Genomic DNA, 16,619 nt, shown 5'->3' with positions numbered 1-16,619 from the left:
ATTCAAGACAATACTTCAAAGAAGCAAAAGGAATGTGTAATAAGCATAACAACATAGTAAGACTTAACAATGCCTCTATACATGGAGTTGCTGTAGCATCTCCAATGTAGACCAAAGTCCAGGCTATGGACCAATCATAACTGGGAACATCGCGCCAAATTACATGTCACTGACCTAAAGCCAGTCCCATGGCTGCCTCGAATTCAAGGGGGCAGGGATGTTTAATCTTCCACAGACCCAGGTTGGGGAGAATCTGAAAGCTTCAGTGTAAGAGTCAGGCTCTGGACTATCAATTGGCTTCATGAGTGTGAGCGCATGGCATTCAACAGGACACTGGACGTGGCACAGTCCTCTGTTGGGTTAGAGTGGCCCATGCATTGCCTGGCTCTGCCCACCAATGCCAGTAAAGTCACCCAGGCAAATGTGCCGTGACAAGTTTCCAGCATCCCTCTCATAGAGTGGCCCTCTTTAAGAACCATTGCATCCGTCAAGCTCATTGGATTTATCCTCAGGCAATAATCAAAAAGAGGACAGTGCTATTTGTCTGAATATATTGATACCAAGGATATTAATGACAGCACAGAATTGGAAGCAACATAAATATCTAATTGAATGGAAATGTTTAATTAGGTATGATTTCTCCAAAGAATATTATACAGCCATTAAACAGATAAATAGAATCCAAAATTGTGAACCGAAAATATCATTTATGATATCCTATTGATTGAAAGCATTATAACATTTTATGTAATCTATATAAAAACATGAATGTATGTGAAATGAAGAAGGAAATATTCTAAAATCGGTACTCATATGAGAATGAATAAGCAACTTACGGCTGTGTAACAACCCCACCCCCAAAGTTACTGCCTTATAACGACACGCAATTGTTAGTTCATCGTTTGTAGGTTGGCAGTTTGGGCTGAGCTCTCATGATGTGATTCCTCTGCTGGCCTCGCCGGGGCTCACTCCTGCCTGGCAGTCCGCTGGAGGCTCGGCGGGGCAGGCTGGCCCAAGGTGGCCTCACTGCTGCCTCACTGCTGCCTCACTGCTGCAGTGCCTAGCAGCTGCTGCTCACCGTCACCTGGGCCTCTGTCTACAGCAGCCCAGCCCTGGACATCTTCTTTTAACAAACCTGGACAAACATGCAGTGTTTTAGGCCCACGTTACAACTTTAAAGCTGTGAGGAAAGCAATTGATGGAGATTGTTTTACTGTACATTTCAGTATGATTCCCCAAAGGCCTAATCAACCGTAGAATATCAGAGGCAAAAAACAAAACAGACCAGCCACCCATCTGGTCCAGGGCAGGCAGGTAGGTTTTATCTGAAGTGTCACCTAAAATGGTTGGTCTTGGGACCACATTAAAGGCTGATGCCTCAAAGGGAAAAGAGAGCAGTTAGCTAGTTAAGCTGGCCATGGGGAATGGAGGGAGAGTGGTGAGTAAGGGCCACACACCTGCTGTGGGGAAGTGGAGGCCTCATGAAGGATGAGTCTTGTCTTTGGGTCCTTCCAAAGGGTTTGCTAGAAGTAGCTGGACCTTACCTTGCTGCAGCAGTTAAAGACACTCTGTCATTTATTGCGTTTTTGACAAATGGCTGACAAGTGATAAACTCTATGTGCAGGTTGTGGTTCAGGAACTGCTGGCTCAGTACACCAAGCAGTATGAAGAAAGACCCATCTCTAGCCTGCTCTGAAACTGGACGGAATCAGGGGGTGACAAGCTGAGAACCAGGTATGTGACCATTCAGGCTGCCAACATCGTTGACCCGATGTCTTATTCTTGAGTCCGAGTATACAGGGCCTTGTCATGGCACAACTCACTCCTGTTTAAATTTTAAATATTGATATAAAAGAGAGAATCAACAAGAACCTACTGTATAGCATAGGGAACTCTACTCACTACGCTGTAATAACCTATATGGGAAAAGAATCTGAAAAAGCATAGATATATGTATGTGTATAGCTAAACCACTTTGCTGTACACCTGAAACTAACACAACGTTGTAAATCAACTATACTCCAATATAAAATTTAAAAAATATTGATATGTGGAAAAAATAAATGAATATGTATCTTCAGTACTCATGCACCCACAAACTAACTTAAGAACCAGAACACTGCTAATTCTGTTCTTCCTACACCTGTTCCTTCTTTTTGGCATGTTCACTGTTCCAAGGACTTTACAGGTTTTAATCCTAAACACCCCATGAGGTAGGTTATTATTTCCATTTCACAGATGAGGAAACAGGCACAGAGGTTAAGTGTTTTGCCCAAGGTTACATGCCACTAGGTGACAGAGCTAGGATTTGAACCCAGATAGTCTGGCTTCAGGATCTGTGCTTTGGGTTGTTTTCATTGATTTTTTCGTATTGTCTTTAAACTTGGTACATAAGGCATAATGTGTGTGGTATTGTATAGCTTCCTGTTTTCAGGTACATCCAAGTGGTTATGTGTGGTTGAAGAGCTTCTGTTTGTGCTCATAATATTTCATCATGTGTCTGTGCCACAAGTTGCTCATCCATTTTAATCTCCAGTATCAGTGGATATTTGGGTTGTCTTTTTGACATTTTGAACACGCTCTCATGAAAAATCTTGTATATGTTTTCTGGGGAACGTGGGCAAGAATTTCTACAGGGCTTTCAAATTTAGTTGCTGTGACGCAGAGACATACGTTCTCCATCACCATGGACACCCACACACCCATAGAGTCTCCTGCCCTCCCTCCCCACCGCAGACACAAGTGAAACAAACATTTCATGAAACAATGCTCATCCTATTACTCATAATGCTCTGCGATATTTTTTAATTTTGTTTTTTAAAAATACTGATCTCAATCCTTTAAACTGATTTCATGAGCCATTTTAGCCATTTGCAATCTGTTGATTGAAAAACACTCCTCAGTAGCATATATGACCCAGGAGTGAGAGTGCTGTGTTGTGGGTATGCCAGTGTTCAACTTTACTACATCATGTCAAATTATTTTTCAGTGATTGTACAAATTTATATCCCCACCAGCAGCATGTGTCTTATGGAGTGAACACTTGGTATTATCAGACTTAATTTTTGTCGATATAACATAAGAAAAAGATCTGTCACTATGCTTTAAAATTGCATTTTCAATATTACTGTTACAACTGAGTATGCTTTCACACGTCTATTTGCCATTTGTATTTCTTCCTATGTGAAATGCCTGTCATGCCTTTTGCCAATTTTTCTTTTTTTTTTTGTTTTTTTTTTTTTGGTCTTAGTCTTATTGACTTTTAGACGTTACAGTTCTCTTCTCCAAGTTTGTGGCTTGTCTTATATTTTCTTTATGGTGTTTTTTGATTAACAAAAATTCTTAAATTACAATTGAGTTTATCAGTCTTTTCCATATCTTGTCTTTGACGTCATGAAATATACACTTTTTAAAGTTTGAGAGTTTCACCTTTCACATTTAACTCTTGAATCCATTAGAAACTTTTGTCTGTGATGTGAGGGAGGGATTTAATTTCATTTTTTTTTCTCCTGTAGAGATTGTCAGTTGTTCCAGCCCCATATACTGAATTGACTGTCTTTCCCAAGTGATGTGGAATGTCCCCTCTGACATTTATTAAACTTTTATATATGCAGGAGTCCATTTGGGGGCTATTTGGGTCCTAGACTGTTTGTATATTCTTAACTCAACAATACACCATCTCAATTCCGCTAGGTTTATAATAGTATAATAGTATTATATGGTACTTATTATATATAATATTATTATATTATTACCTTTAAAATATAATTCAGAATTGTTGGCTATTCTGGGTCTTTTGCATGTCCACATAAGTTTTAGAGTTAAGTTTGTCAAGTTCCTCCAAAAAAAAAAGAACTTGCATACACCAAAAGGACAAATTTTGTATAGTTGCCCTTATATAAGGTATCTAGAGTAGCCAAGTTCATAGAGACAAAGTAGAATAGTGGTTACCAGGGGCTAGGAGGAGGAAGAAATGGGAGTTAGTGTTTGCTGGGTACAGAATTTCAGTTTGGGAAGGTGAAAAAATTTTGGAGATGCATATTGGTGATGGTTGCATGATCAAGTGAATGTACTTAATGCCACTGAACTGTACTCTTAAAAATGGTTAAGGTAGTAGATTTTATGTTATGTTTATTTTACCACAATTTTAAAAAATCTACTGGAATTTTCTTTGAAAGGGTATTAAATCTGTAGATTTGCAGAAAAATTGACACGCTTATAAAAGTGAACTTCCTCTCAGAAATGTTAATCTCCCAAGTGTCTCCCAGAGTTTGATAATTTCTTTCAAACACAGTATAACGTTAGACAGATTTATTACTAGGTACACTAGAATTTTGTTGTTGATGTAAAAAGAATATTTTTTAAATTCTGGGTTTTGTTGTTGCTGATTTATTATACGCGCAGTTGGATTTTGTACAATATATAAACCTGACCGTAAAAAAATTTCTTTTAAATGTGACTACAGATTCTTTGAGGTAGACAGTCCTACTATCTGCAGATAATGAATTTTTCTTTCTTCCTTTCCAGTTATTCTTTTTTGTGAGAAAGTATTTTATCCCTGGCTTTAAAAAGAATTAGTTTAATATTTCACTATTAAGAATGACATTTGCTAAAGTTTTTTGATAGACACACTTTACTTCCTAAAGAAGCTCCTTTTACTGTTATTTTTAACATATTCTTCTTATTAGTAGATGAATTTTACTGCAAATGATTTTTATCTATTCTGATATTTCTTCTTTAATCAGTTAATATGGTAAATAACCCCTGCACGCTTAAGAAACTCTCAATTGTGTTGATTGATTTATGCCCATAAATGTGCTGCCTCCTTTGTGCTACTTTTGAGGAGTTTATTGTGCTTCTTCCTTTTGTGCATTTTGAAAATTATTATTTTTATTTGGAGGGAGACTTTGGTCTTCATAACCCGAATGTATTGAACTAATTTCCAAGGAAACTATTCATTAAAAAGTATAATCTTACAATCCTAATAAAAGACATGGAAAACACAATATATATAGTATGGGACATTTCATATCTGTTGGCATGAAGTGAAATTTTAAAAATCTGCGTTCTGTCCTCCCCCCCCCTTTTTTTTAAACTACTGCTCAGGTTCCTGTTTATTCAAACTGTAGTCTATCTTAAAGCTGGAAACATCAGACCCCATATCCTAGCACTGTTTCACTTAAGTCTCGCTCGCTTTGGGGGTGTTTTTTTTAAGTTTTTATTTTATACAGTTTCCCTTGGTTTTGTCGCAGCTTGTCCTTGCAGATTCTAAAAAGTCAGTGAGTCTTTTTAATATTTCTAGCCCTGAATGGGCATTTTGTGGTGCTGATAGCTTTCCCCGAAATTTACTAGCTGGAAAATTTCCAACATGTAAGGAGTTGAAAGAACAGTACAATTCCCATCAGAATCAGTTCCATCCATTCAGGAATCGTGTTCCCTAGCTAGCTACGTATCATCTGCCCCTCCATTTCTCTTCCAGATAGCGGAGCAGGGCTTGTTTCCATCATTTTGAAAGCAAAACAGACTCTTGCCGATATGCAAATCTATATTTCTAGCAAGTCTTCCAAGATAGACTTGAGATGTGCCAAAGGCAGTATTCCAATTGTAAATATTTGGAAAGTTCCAGTCCATTTATTTTGTCTCTGTTATTAACCTCCAAAACAGTGCACTTCTCTCTCCCACACATCCCGGTTTTACTGATTCAGTCTGGCTGTGTTTATCTCCTTAAGTCCCCAAACCTTACTTACTCTCATTTTTATGTATATTAAGAAAAGCCTTTGTCATCCAACACCTTTCCACACACATAGTGTATGGGGCACTTCTCTAGGTGTTAACAATACAGCAGTAACTGTGGGTTTTCAGCCTTCATGGAGCTTACATGCAAGTAGAGCCGTTGGATGGCAGTCTTATTGACAACTCACAAGAGAAGTACCCATGAGCAGGTGGGGACAGGAGGAAAGATGGGGTGAGAACTTCCTGGTGCCCTGAAATCCCTCCAGGTAGGTGGCCATTTGTATGGACCCCCAGAGGCTAGCCTTCATCTGAACAGTGGGGGGAGTCAGTCATGGTACTGGAAATGTTCCATGAGACTAGGTGAGGAGGCCAGGGCTTGGCTCTAATTGGGGCTGTACTTGGTTCTGCAACAGCTCCATTCTGCCCTTTCTTGTCCCAATGAGTGCTGCCTCTCCCCCTCTCCTAAGGGGTTGACACTGGAGCCCTCACGGATCTCATCAGCCTGTGGATCCCCAGGAGACTGTGGAGGCTGAGGAAAGGCAAGCTTCTGTGCTGTACTTGAATGCTGTGCCATTTATATTATGAACATTTTCAGACGCTCAGGGAAATTGAAATAATTGTAGGGAACATTCATATACTCACCATAGAGAGTCAACTATTAACCTGTGGCTGTGATTACTGTATCACATATATATCCATGTACCAACCCCTCAACCCATCCTTCAATTAATCTTTTCTTTTGCTGGTGCACTTCAAAGTAAACAGCAGACATCAATATACTTCTAAATAATAAATAATTTGGTATGAGCATCATTAACTAGAGTTCAATATTTGGTTACAGGTTTTTCTACTTATGTAGAATTTACCTACAATGAAAGACACAAATCTTCTTTTTATAACATCGTTATTGGAGTATAATTGCTTTACAATGGTGTGCTGGTTTCTGCTTTATAACAAAGTGAGTCAGCTATACATATACATATATCCCCATATCTCCTCCCTCTTGCGTCTCCCTTCCACCCTCCCTATCCCACCCCTCTAGGTGGTCACAAAGCACCAAGCTGATCTCCCTGTGCTATGCGGCTGCTTCCCTCTGTTTTACGTTTGGTAGTGTATATAAGTCCATGCCACTATCTCACTTCATCCCAGCTTACCCTTCCCCCTCCCCATGTCCTCAACTCCATTCTCTACATCTGCATCTATATTCCTGTCCTGCCCCTAGTTTCTTCAGAACCTTTTTTTTTAAAGATTCCATATATATATACATATATATATGTGTATATATATATATATATATATATATATATGTATGTTAGCATACGGTATTTGTTTTTCTCTTTCTGACCTACTTCACTCTGTATGACAGACTCTAGGTCCATCCACCTCACTACAAATAACTCAATATCGTTTCTTTTTATGACTGAGTAATATTCCATTGTATATATGTGCCACATCTTCTTTATCCATTCATCTGTCAATGTACACTTAGGTTGCTTCCATGTCCTGGCTATTGTAAATAGAGCTGCAGTGAACATTGTGGTACATGACTGTTTCTGAATTATGGTTTTCTCAGGATATATGCCCAGGAGTGGGATTGCTGGATCATATGGTAGTTCTATTTTTAGTTTTTTAAGGAACCTCCATGCTGTTCTCCATAGCGGCTGTATCAATTTACATTCCCCCCAACAGTGCAAGAGGGTTCCCTTTTCTCCAAACCCTCTCCAGCATTTGTTCTGTATAGATTTTTTGATCATGGCCATTCTGACTGGTGTGAGGTGATACCTCATTGTAGTTTTGATTTGCATTTCTCTAATGATTAGTGATGTTGAGCATCCTTTCATGTGTCTATTGGCAATCTGTATATCTTCTTTGGAGAAATATCTATTAAGGTATTCTGCCCATTTTTGGATTGGGTTGTTTGTTTTTTTTGATATTGAGCTGCATGAGCTGCTTGTAAATTTTGGAGATTAATCCTTTGTCAGTTGCTTCATTTGCAAATATTTTCTCCCATTCTGAGGGTTGTCTTTTCGTCTTGTTTATGGTTTCCTTTGCTGTGAAAAAGCTTTCAGTTTCATTAGGTCCCATTTGTTTATTTCTGGCTTTATTTCCATTTCTCTAGGTGGTGGGTCAAAAAGGATCTTGCTGTGATTTATGTCATAGAGTGTTCTGCCTATGTTTTCTTCTAAGACTTTGATAGTGTCTGGCCTTACATTTAGGTCTTTAATCCATTTTGAGTTTATTTTTGTGTATGGTGTTAGGGAGTGTTCTAATTTCATTCTTTTACATGTAGCTGTCCAGTTTTCTCAGCACCACTTATTGAAAGGCTGTCTTTTCTCCATTGTATATTCTTGCCTCCTTTATCAAAGATAAGGTGACCATATGTGTGTGGATTTATCTCTGCGTTTTCTATCCTGTTCCACTGACCTATATGTCTGTTTTTGTGCCAGTACCATACTGTCTTGAATACTGTAGCTTTGTAGTATAGTCTGAAGTACAGGAGCCTGATTGCTCCAGCTCCATTTTTCTTTCTCAATATTGCTTTGGCTATTTAGGGTCTTTTGTGTTTCCATACAAATTGTGAGATAGTTTGTTATAGTTCTGTAAAAAATGCCATTGGTAGTTTGATAGGAATTACATTGAATCTGTAGATCGCTTTGGGTAGTATAGTCATTTTCACAATGTTGATTCTTCCAATCCAAAAACATGGTATATCTCTCCATCTGTTTGTATTATCTTTAATTTCTTTCATCAATGTCTTATAGTTTTCTGCATACAGGTCTTTTGTCTCCTTAGGTAGGTTTATTCCTAGGTATTTTATTCTTTTTGCTGCAATGGTAAATGAGAGTGTTTCCCTAATTTCTCTTTCATATTTTTCATCATTAGCATATAGGAATGCAAGAGATTTCTGTGCATTAATTTTGTATCCTGCTATGTTACCAAATTCATTGATTAGCTGTAGTGGTTTTCTGGTAACATGTTTAGGATTCTGTATGTATAGTATCATGTCATCTGCAAACAGTGACAGCTTTACTTCTTCTTTTCCAATTTGGATTCCTTTTATTTCTTTTTCTTCTGAGATTGCTGTGGCTAAAACTTCCAAAACTATGTTGAATAGTAGTAGTGAGAGTGGGCAACCTTGTCTTGTTCCTGATTTTAGTGGAAATGGTTTCAGTTTTTCACCATTGAGAACAATGTTGGCTGTGAGTTTGTCATATATGGCCTTTGATATGTTGAGGTAAGTTCCCTCTATGCCTACTTTCTGGAGGGTTTTTATCATAAATGGTGTTGAATTTTGTCTAAAGCTTTCTCTGCATCTACTGAGATGATCATATGGTTTTTCTCCTTCAGGTTGTTAATATGGTGTATCACATTGATCGATTTGTATATGTTGAAGAATCCTTGCCTTCCTATGGTAAACCCCACTTGATCATGGTGTATGATCCTTTTAATGTGCTGTTGGATTCTGTTTGCTGGTATTTTGTTGAGGAGCATTTGCATCTATGTTCATCAGTGATATTGGCCTGTAGTTTTCTTTCTTTGTGACATCTTTGTCTGGTTTTGGTATCAGGGTGACGGTGGCCTCGTAGAATGAGTTTGGGGGTGTTCCTTCTTCTGCTATGTTTTGGAAGAGTTTGAGAAGGATAGGTGTTAGCTCGTCTCTAAATGTTTGATAGAATTCACCTGTGAAGCCATCTGGTCCTGGGCTTTTGTTTGTTGGAAGATTTTTCATCACAGTCTCAATTTCAGTGCTTGTGATTGGCCTGTTTATATTTCCTATTTCTTCCTGGTTCAGTTTTGGAAGGTCGTGCTTTTCTAAGAATTTGTCCATTTCTTCCAGGGTGTCCATTTTATTGGCATGTAGTTGCTTGTAGTAATCTCTCATGATCCTTTGTATTTCTGCAGTGTCTTTTGTTGCTTCTCTTTTTCATTTCTAATTCTATTTATTTGAGTCTTCTCCCTTTTTTTTCTTGATGAGTCTGGCTAGTGGTTTATCAATTTTGTTTATTTTCTCAAAGAACCAGCTTTTAGTTTAATTGATCTTTGCTCTCATTTCCTTCATTTCTTTTTCATTTATTTCTGATCTGATCTTTATGATTTCTTGCCTTCTGCTAACTTTGGGGTATTTTTTTCTTTCTCTAATTGCTTTAGGTATAAATTTCGGTTGTTTATTTGAGATTTTTCTTGTTTCTTGAGGTAGTATTGTATTGCCATAAACTTCCCTCTTAGAACTGCTTTTGCTGAATTCCATAGGTTTGGGGTTGTCATGTTTTCATTGTCATTTGTGTCTAGGTATTTTTTGGTTTCCTCTCATTTCTTTAGTGATCTCTTGGTTATTAAGTAGTATATTGTTTAGCCTCCAGGTGTGTGTATTTTTTACAGATTTCGTCGTGTAATTGACATCTAGTCTCATAGTGTTGTGTTTGGAGAAGATACTTGATATGATTTCAATTTTCTTAAATTTACCAAGGCTTGAGTTGTGACCCAAGATATGATCTATCCTGGAGAATGTTCCATGAGCAGTTGAGAAGAAAGTGTATTCTGTTGTTTTTGGATGGAATGTCCTATAACTGTCAGTTAAGTCCATCTTGTTTAATGTATCATTTAAAGCTAGTGTTTCCTTGTTTAATTCATTTTGGATGATCTGTCCATTGGTGAAAGTGGGGTGTTAACGTCTCCTATTCTTCTTGTGTTACTGTAAATCTCCCCTTTTATGGCTGTTAGCATTTACCTTATGTTTTGAGGTGCTCCTATGTTGGGTGCATAAATATTTACAATTGTTGTATCTTCTTGGATTGATCCCTTGATCATTATGTAGTGTCCTTCTTTGTCTCTTGTAATAGTGTTTATTTTAAAGTCTATTTTGTCTAATATGAGAACTGCTACTCCAGATTTCTTTTGATTTCCAGTTGCATGGAATATCTTTTTCCATCCCCTCACTTTCAGTCTGTATGTCCCTAGGTCTGAAGTAGGTCTCTTGTAGACAGCATATATACGGGTCTTGTTTGTTATCCACTCAGCCATTTTGTGTCTTTTGGTTGGAGCATTTAATCCATTTACATTTAAGGTAGTTATCAATATGTATGTCCCTATTACCATTTTCTTAATTGTATTGGGTTTGTTATTGTAGGTCTTTTCCTTCCGTCTTGTTTCCTGCCTAGAGAAGTTCTTCTAGCATTTGTTGTAAAGTTGGTTTTGTGGTGCTTAATTCTCTTAGCTTTTGCTTGTCTGTAAAGGTTCTAATTTTGCTGTTGAATCTGAATGAGATCCTTGCTGGGTAGAGTAATCTTGGTTGTAGGTTCTTCCCTTTCATCACTTTAAATATGTCCTGCCACTCCGTCCTGGCTTGCAGAGCTTCTGCTGAAAGATCAGCTGTTAACCTTATGGGGATTCCCTTGTATGTTATTTGCTGTTTTTCCCTTGCTGCTTTTAATATTTTTTCTTTGTATTTAATTTTTGATAGTTTGATTAATATGTGTCTTGACGTGTTTCTCCTGGCTTTATCCTGTATGGGACTCTCTGTACTTCCTGGATTTGACTGACTGTTTCTTTTCCCATGTTAGGGAAGTTTTCAACAATAATCTCTTTAAATATTTTCTCAGACCCTTTCTTTTTCTCTTCTTCTTCTGTGACCCCTATAATTCAAATGTTGGTGCATTTACTGTTGTCCCAGAGGTCTCTGAGACTGTCCTCAATTCTTTTCATTCTTTTTTCTTTATTCTGCTCTGCAGTAGTTATTTCCACTATTTTATCTTCCAGGTCACTTATCCATTCTTCTGCCTCAGTTATTCTGCTATTGATTCCTTCTAGAGAATTTTTAATTGCATGTATTGTGTTGTTCATCATTGTTTGTTTGCTCTTTAGTTCTTCAAGGTCCTTGTTAAATGTTTCTTGTCTTTTCTCCATTCTATTTACAAGATTTTGGATCATCTTCACTGTCATTACTCTGAATTCTTTTTCAGGTAGACTGCCTATTTCCTCTTCATTTGTTTGATATGATGGGTTTTTGTTTTTGTTGTTTTTTTTTGCGGTACGCGGGCCTCTCACTGTTGTGGCCTCTCCCGTTGTGAAGCACAGGCTCCGGACACGCAGGCTCAGCGGCCGTGGCTCATGGGCCCAGCTGCTCCGCGGCACGTGGGATCTTCCCGGACCGGGACATGAACCCATGTCCCCTGCATTGGCAGGCTGACTCTCAACCACTGCGCCACCAGGGAAGCCCGATCTGATGGGTTTTTACCTTGCTCCTTCATCTGCTGTGTGTTTCTCTGTCTTCTCATTTTGCTTAACTTACTGTGTTTGGGGGTCTCCTTTTCACAGGCTGCAGGTTCGTAGTTCCCGTTATTTTTGCTGTCTACCCCCAGTGGGTAAAGATGGTTCAGTGCTTTGTATAGGGTTCCTGGTGGAGGGGACTTGTGCCTGTGTTCTGGTGGATGAGGCTGGATATTGTCTTTGTGGTGGGCAGAACTGCATCTGATGGTGTGTTTTGGGGTGCCTGTGACCTTATTATGATTTTAGGCAGCCTCTCTGCTAACGGGTTGTGTTGTGTTCCTGTCTTGCTAGTTGTTTGGCATGGGGTGTCCAGCACTGTAGCTTTCTGGTCATTGAGTGGAGCTGGCTCTTAGCGTTGAGATGGAGATCTCTGGGAAGAGTTTTCGCCGTTTGATATTATGTGGAGCTAGGAGGTATCTTGTGGACCAGTGTCCTGAATTTGGCTCTCCCACCTCAGAGGCACAGGCCTTACACCCGGCCAGGGCACCAAGACCCTCTCAGCCACACGGCTCAGAAGAAAAAGGAGAAAACAGAAAGGAAGGAAGGAAGGGAGGGCGGGAAGGAGGGAGGGAGGGAAAGAAAGAAAGAGAGCAACCAAACCAAAAAACAAATCCACCAATAATAACAAGTGCTAAAAACTATACTAAAAAAAAACCCCGGAGCTTCCCTGGTGGCGCAGTGGTTGAGGGTTTGCCTGCTGATGCAGGGGACACGGGTTCGTGCCCCTGTCCGGGAAGATCCCACATGCTGCGGAGCGGCTGGGCCCACGAGCCATGGCCGCTGAGCCTGCGTGTCTGGAGCCTGTGCTCCGCAACGGGAGAGGCCACAACAGTGAGAGGCCCGCGTACCGAAAAAAAGGAAAAAAAAAAAAAAACCCTGACAGACAGATCCCTAGGACAAATGGTAAAAGCAAAGCGATACAGACAAAAATTACACAAAGAAGCATACACATACACACTGACAAAAAGAGAAAAAGGAAAAATATATATATATCTTTTGGGAAGTCTGAGGTCTTCTGCCAGCATTCAGTAGGTGTTCTGTAGGAGTTGTTCCACATGTAGATGTATTTCTGATGTATTTTTGGGGAGGAAGTTGATCTCCACGTCTTACTCCTCCACCACCTTGAAGGTCTCCCCTTGTCTAATATCTTTACTGGTTTTTGTATCAGGGTGATGCTGGCCTCATATAATGAGTTCAGAAGTGTTCCTTTCTCTTCGATATTTTGGGGTAGTTTGAGAAAGATACGTGTTACTTGTTCTTTAAATTTTTGGTAGAATTCACCTATGAAGCCACCTTGTCCTGGACTTTTGTTTGTTGGGAGTTTTTTTAGTTTGTTTGGTTCTTTTACTGATTCAATTTTATTACTGGTAATTAGTCTGTTCATATTTTCTATTTCTTCTTCATTCGGTCTTGAAAGAGCATACGTTTCTAGGACTTTATCCATTTCTTCTAGGTTGTCCATTTTATTGGTGTATAATTGTATTGTTTTCCATTCTCGTGACAGGTAGACACCTCGGATATTAACAAGTTTTCACTCCTCCGAGCAGAACTTCCGTGAACACTTGTATACAAGTGTTTTCATGAATGTGTTTTTATTTCTCTAAGGCAAATAGTAGGAATGGAATTGCTGAGTCATAGGTTATGTGTATTTAGTTTTATGAGAAACTGATAACTTTTTCCAGTGTGGTTTTATAGTTCTACAGTCCATCAACAAGTATGGGAGTTTGGTTACTCCTTATCCTTGTCAACATTTGAAGTTGTCAGTCTATTTAGTTTCAGTCATTCTGGTGGATTTATTATGCTACCTCATTGTGGTTTCCATTTGCAACTTCCTGATGACTCATGATGCACCTTTGAATTTAATTTAAATTTTATTTAAATTTAGAGTCATTTCGACCTTCTTGTGAAATACAAGGAGGTTGCCCTTAGTGATTTTCCTACTTTTAAGAGACTCTGCCTAGTCTTCTATGCTGGGTGAGCTCCTAGAGCCATGTGGCACAGTCATGCTTGGTAGGTGACTATGATAGGGTGGGTGGATGAAGTCCACTTCCTGTGGTGCATGCTGTTCACAACCTCAGGTGGACAGCGTTCTACAATAAATATCCCAGGAAAGGTAGTTTCTAATAACAACATTCACAGTCTCCATGTTTCATAGTAACAGCCCCTGGAATGACTAAAACATGCTTTTCAGTAGAATATGAAAGTTCTTTACAGCTTTTGTGAAATAGTTTGAAACAGAAACCCAATCTTCTAAAGACTAGATTCAGAATAAGTATTGATATAGTTTAAATTACCGTGTAACTGGCATGTAAGTAACCTCCCATCTTACTTGTCTAAATGGAGGATGATTCTCAAAAGCACTGTATCAGTGCTTCTTAATATTTCTCTTGTGGCTTCTGATTAAGCAACAGCAAGCTACGTGTAGGTTTTAAATTTTAATTAAAGAGAATCTAAATTATTTGGGTCTTATAATAACTTACTTCCCAAAGATCTGGGGGAAGGGGAGGGCAAAGGGGTAGCTGAGATACGGGAAACCCTAACTGTGAATTAACTCCTTAGTTAATTCTAAGTTCTAAAGACAGAAGTTTCATGGAGTGTTGGGGGGACAAAATCACCCCAAAAGGCCGAGTTGCATGATGAAAAGCCCCAAGAGTTTTGGAGGGAGACTTGGGTGTTTTGAGTCTGTTTGTGCCTAAATCTCTTAACTCCCATGTGCCTCAGCTTCCTCATTTGCCATATGGGGAAGATGGAAATTACTTCCTGCTGAAGAAAGTCACCATCTCTGTGACACACTCTACCCTGCGCTTGTCCACACCCCTCTCACTGCCCTCTGGGGCTCCTCTTCCCTTCAATACGGGCATCCCCTGAGACAACACTGAGCTTGAACGTGTTCTGCCTCTGTGACCTTGAGCAGGTTACTGAATCTTGCAGAGCCTCAGATTCTCCCAACTGTACATTGGTTGATTGTAGTATCCACATCACAGAATTATTGAGATTATTGAATAATTCACAGCAACAGTTAGCAATAAATACATAATGTATTTGAGAAATATTATTCATTGCCAAGTACTTTGTGACAGATATATTTGACTACTACTATGCATTTATAATCACTGTTATAACAAATGTCCAACAATGTTGGGTAAATTATTATAAACCTACTTCATGAAAATTATATAGCTGTTAATGAAGGAAGACTATGTAAAATATTAAACACTATTTTAATACAATAGTAAGTGGTATAAATTATTAGTTATAAAATAAGCTACAAGGATATATTGTACAACACAGGGAATATAGCCAATATTTTTTAATAACTAAATGGAGTATAACCTTTAAAAATTGTGAATCATTATATTGTATACCTGTAACATATAATATTGTACGTCAAGTACACTTCAATAAAAAATTTTTTTAAAAGCTAAATAAAATATTCTTTAAAAGATTAAAAAAGTCGTAAGTGGAAAAAGCAGTAAACCAAATTATCCTTATATCACAAGGATGACCACATAGAATAACTAGATCCAAGCATTCATCCAAAAAATAGCGAGAAGAGGCACAAAATACAGCAAGTAAGAGATGCAGTGGGATGATTACGTGTACTTACACTACTTATCTTTTGGGAGGAAATTCTTTTTGAAAAAACAAACCCTGTCTATTTCTTTCAAATTGAAATTCGTTGGTGAGGACAAAGTAATAATGATGGTCACTGTGTTTTTCCTTCAGTTTCCTGGCGTTTAACATGGACACAGTCGGTAATCTCGCCTTTCTGTTGAAAGCAGTCAATTTTCATGAAGCGTTCTTCAGCGGGGTTTGGTGGCCCGGATTTATTATAAGGTAAAGATACATTGTGTTATATTTTTCCTTTTGGTGTTTAAGGCATATTCTTGCTGGTGAACCATCTGCTAATGTAATACAGGATGAGTCAGCGTAATTACAAGCTTCTGGAAATGGCTAGAATTCCTACAAGCCATTTTGCATGACATCCTTGCTCGCTTTGGAGGCCCTGATGTTAGTGATTATCTCTTGTGCGGCATCTTTTAGAATTTTACCTGCAAGTGTCGTTTGGCTGCCATGGGAGTTGATGAGTGGGGTAATTTTGAACCCTTATTGGAATTGAAGAGTCATTGTATGTAATAGTGAATACATTGTTTTCTTGGGGGGGGGCGTGCATCAGGCACATGTGAAAATTAACCATTGAATTAGCCTGAGATGTACTCTATTTCCTATTAAAATGCCCATGACGTTCTGCAAAAACATAAAACCTCTTATCAGCATTGATAAGAAATCTAGAGGGAATTTGCACCAAGTACTGTACCAATGGGGTTGGTTTGAGGAAACACCCCCGCCCCAGCAATATCTGTTTCATCTCCTCATCCCAACATGGAATAGACAACAAGACCCCAAGAGAAGGCTTTACTTATCCCACTTTCTACCCAGGCTCAGGACCTCAGGGCTACCATAACCTGAAGTCAGACCACGGCTCCCCCTCTGCAAAGGAATTATGTTCTAAGAGGACCAGAATTGGGTCCCATGAAACTCTCCCCCTTCAGTTTGTCTCTTTTTATATTGATTCCGAGATTCCATCTCCCAGTACAACACAGAGCGGGAGGAGGATG

The 16,619-nt window shown here is 38.8% G+C and overlaps 1 protein-coding gene across 1 annotated transcript in view; it reads left to right on the top strand.

The window, feature by feature from the left end:
- Positions 1-16,619, top strand: part of ACOXL (acyl-CoA oxidase like) — a gene marked incomplete at its 3' end in the record, with an annotated part of 382,726 nt that overhangs the window by 253,422 nt on the left and 112,685 nt on the right. The window contains 4 exon segments of the mRNA XM_082852053.1: positions 1,625-1,693; positions 1,697-1,734; positions 15,727-15,794; positions 15,797-15,837. Coding sequence (XP_082708179.1) covers positions 1,625-1,693; positions 1,697-1,734; positions 15,727-15,794; positions 15,797-15,837 — 216 coding nt within the window.

This window comes from Leucopleurus acutus, assembly GCF_964270905.1.
Source record: "Leucopleurus acutus genome assembly, chromosome: 12".
Classification (NCBI taxonomy): Eukaryota; Metazoa; Chordata; class Mammalia; order Artiodactyla; family Delphinidae; genus Leucopleurus; species Leucopleurus acutus.
This window is presented reverse-complemented; position numbering and strand designations above follow the sequence as displayed.